Raw genomic sequence first — 2052 nt, 5'->3', positions numbered from 1 at the left:
TACAAATAAATGAATAAAATAAATAAATAAATAAATAAATAAATAAATAAATAAAATAAATAAATAAATAAATAAATAAATAAAATAAATAAATAAATAAATAAATAAATAAATAAATAAATTTATTATAAATAAAAAAAAAAAGAGGAATTAAACAATACTAAAGACACCATCATGCAGCAGCAGCTGCTGCTGATGCTGCAGCAGCAGCAGCTGCGGCCGTACTACCAGCAGCGGAGGAAGGCGCTTTGCCTGCTGCTGCTGCTGCTGTTGCTGTTGCTGCTGCTGCTGCTGCTGCTGCTGCTGCTGCTGGGGGAAAAAAGGCAGCAGCAACTGCCACAACTCCTCGCCTATAACAAGACGCACACCACTGCACTCTACGTGCTGCTGCTGCTGCTGTTCTTGCTGCTGTTGCTTCTGCTGCTGCTGCTGCTGCTGCTGGAGCTGGTGCTCGTTCTGCTGCTGCTGTTGTGGCTGGTTCTCCTTCATATGCTCATCTTGCTGAGGCTCCTTTTGCTGCTGTTGCTGCTGCTGCTGCTGCTGCTGCTGCTGCTTGTACTGAGGAGGCAGCAGCAGACGCCCAATAACAACAGCACCTGCTTCTGGTGGCCCCACGAATAGCTGCTGCGGCAGCAGCACCCCACACTTAGCCCTGCAGCAGCAGCCATTGGTGAGGGCAGCAGCATTGCTGCAACATCCCTAGGGATGCCATCAATAAGAGGATGGCATTTCTTAACAAGATGATTGCTTCTGCTGCTGCTGCTGCTGCCGGGAGCTGCTGCTGCTGCTGCTGCTCCTGCTGCTGCTGCCTCTTCTGCTTCTCGTTGTCGTTGCAGCAGCAGCAGCAACCATTGTGCTTCTAGTGCTGCGCTGCTCCTAGCAGCAGCAACAGCGCAGCGGAAGCGGCCGCATAACTGTGCAGCAGCAGAACGAGCCCGCTTGCTGCTGCTGCTGCTGCTGCTGCTGCTGCCGTTCTGCAGCCGATGCTGCTGCTCCAGCCAACGAAGGGAAGCAAGACCTGCAGTGTCTGCTGCTGCTGCTGCTGCTGCTGTTGCTGCTGTTGCATCTGCTGCTGCTGCTGCAGTTGTAGAAGAAAACGAGGCGAAGGGATTCTCGTAATAATCAGAACCCTCGGAACTGGTCGTCGTCGTCGTCGTCGTCGTCCAGCAGCACATGCAGCAGCAGAAGCAGCAACAGCAGCAAAACATATTCAATCCTGGCATTATTCGCAGCAACTCCAACAGCGACAGCAGCAGCGGTAGCAGCAACAGCAGCAACAGCAACAGAAGCTGCAACAGCAAGAGTAGCACCAGCAAAAGAACTAGCAGCAGCAACAGCAACAGCAACAGCAGCAGCAGCAACAGCAACAGCAACAGCAGCAGCAGCAACAGCAACAGCAGCAGCAGCAGCACAATTGCAGTATCTAACCTGCGTCTCCTCATTGTAGGTACAGCAGCAATTGCATCATCGCTAATCCTTGGCTGCCTCTGCTGCTGCTGCTGCTGCTGCTGTTGCTGCTGCTGCTGCTGCTGCGCCAGAATAGATATCCCTCGCCTGCTGCCCTTGCACTGTCGGCCCCACAGCTGCTCAAGCCAGCTGCTGCTGCTGCTGCTACAGCTGCTGCTGCTGCTGCTGCTGCTGACTCTGGAGAGGACGCAGTTGCTGCTGCTGCTGCTGTTGCTGCTGCTGCTGCCTCCGTCGGTTGCATCTGCAGCAGCAGGCTGCTGCAGCAGATCCATTAGAGGATCCACCACAGCACTTGCTGCTGCTGCTGCTGTTTGTGGTGCTTCTGCTTCTGATTCTGCTGCTGCTGCTGCTCCTTCTTCTTCTGCTGCTGGTGGTGCGTCAGCTGCTGCTGTTTGCGTCGCTGGTGCTGTTGGTGCTTCTGCTGCTTCTTCTGCTGCTGCTTTTGCTGCTGGTGCTTCTGCTGCTGCTGCTGCTGCTGCTGCTGCTTGTGTTGCTGCTGCTTCGGAGTTTGCTGCTGTTGAGCTGGTAGCACCATCGTCTGGTGATGCTGGGAAAGCAGCAGCAGCAGCAGCAGCAGTAGTAGCA

At 53.4% G+C, this 2052-nt stretch overlaps 1 protein-coding gene across 1 annotated transcript in view; it reads right to left on the bottom strand.

Moving 5' to 3' along the window:
* Positions 1-150: 150 nt before the first annotated feature.
* The window catches only part of EMWEY_00046520 (hypothetical protein, conserved), a gene marked incomplete at both ends in the record, with an annotated part of 2618 nt that continues 716 nt past the window's right edge, over positions 151-2052 (bottom strand). Inside the window, 2 exons of the mRNA XM_013479201.1 lie at positions 151-652; positions 1429-2052. The exon at positions 1429-2052 is cut by the window's right edge and continues 716 nt beyond it. Of these exons, the coding sequence (XP_013334655.1) occupies positions 151-652; positions 1429-2052 (1126 nt within the window). The remainder of the gene's footprint in view (positions 653-1428) is intronic.

This window comes from Eimeria maxima, genomic scaffold (assembly GCF_000499605.1).
Source record: "Eimeria maxima Weybridge genomic scaffold, Emw_scaff965, whole genome shotgun sequence".
Classification (NCBI taxonomy): Eukaryota; Apicomplexa; class Conoidasida; order Eucoccidiorida; family Eimeriidae; genus Eimeria; species Eimeria maxima.
The sequence above is the reverse complement of the archived record's forward strand: the minus strand, read 5'-3'. Positions and strand labels throughout refer to the sequence as shown.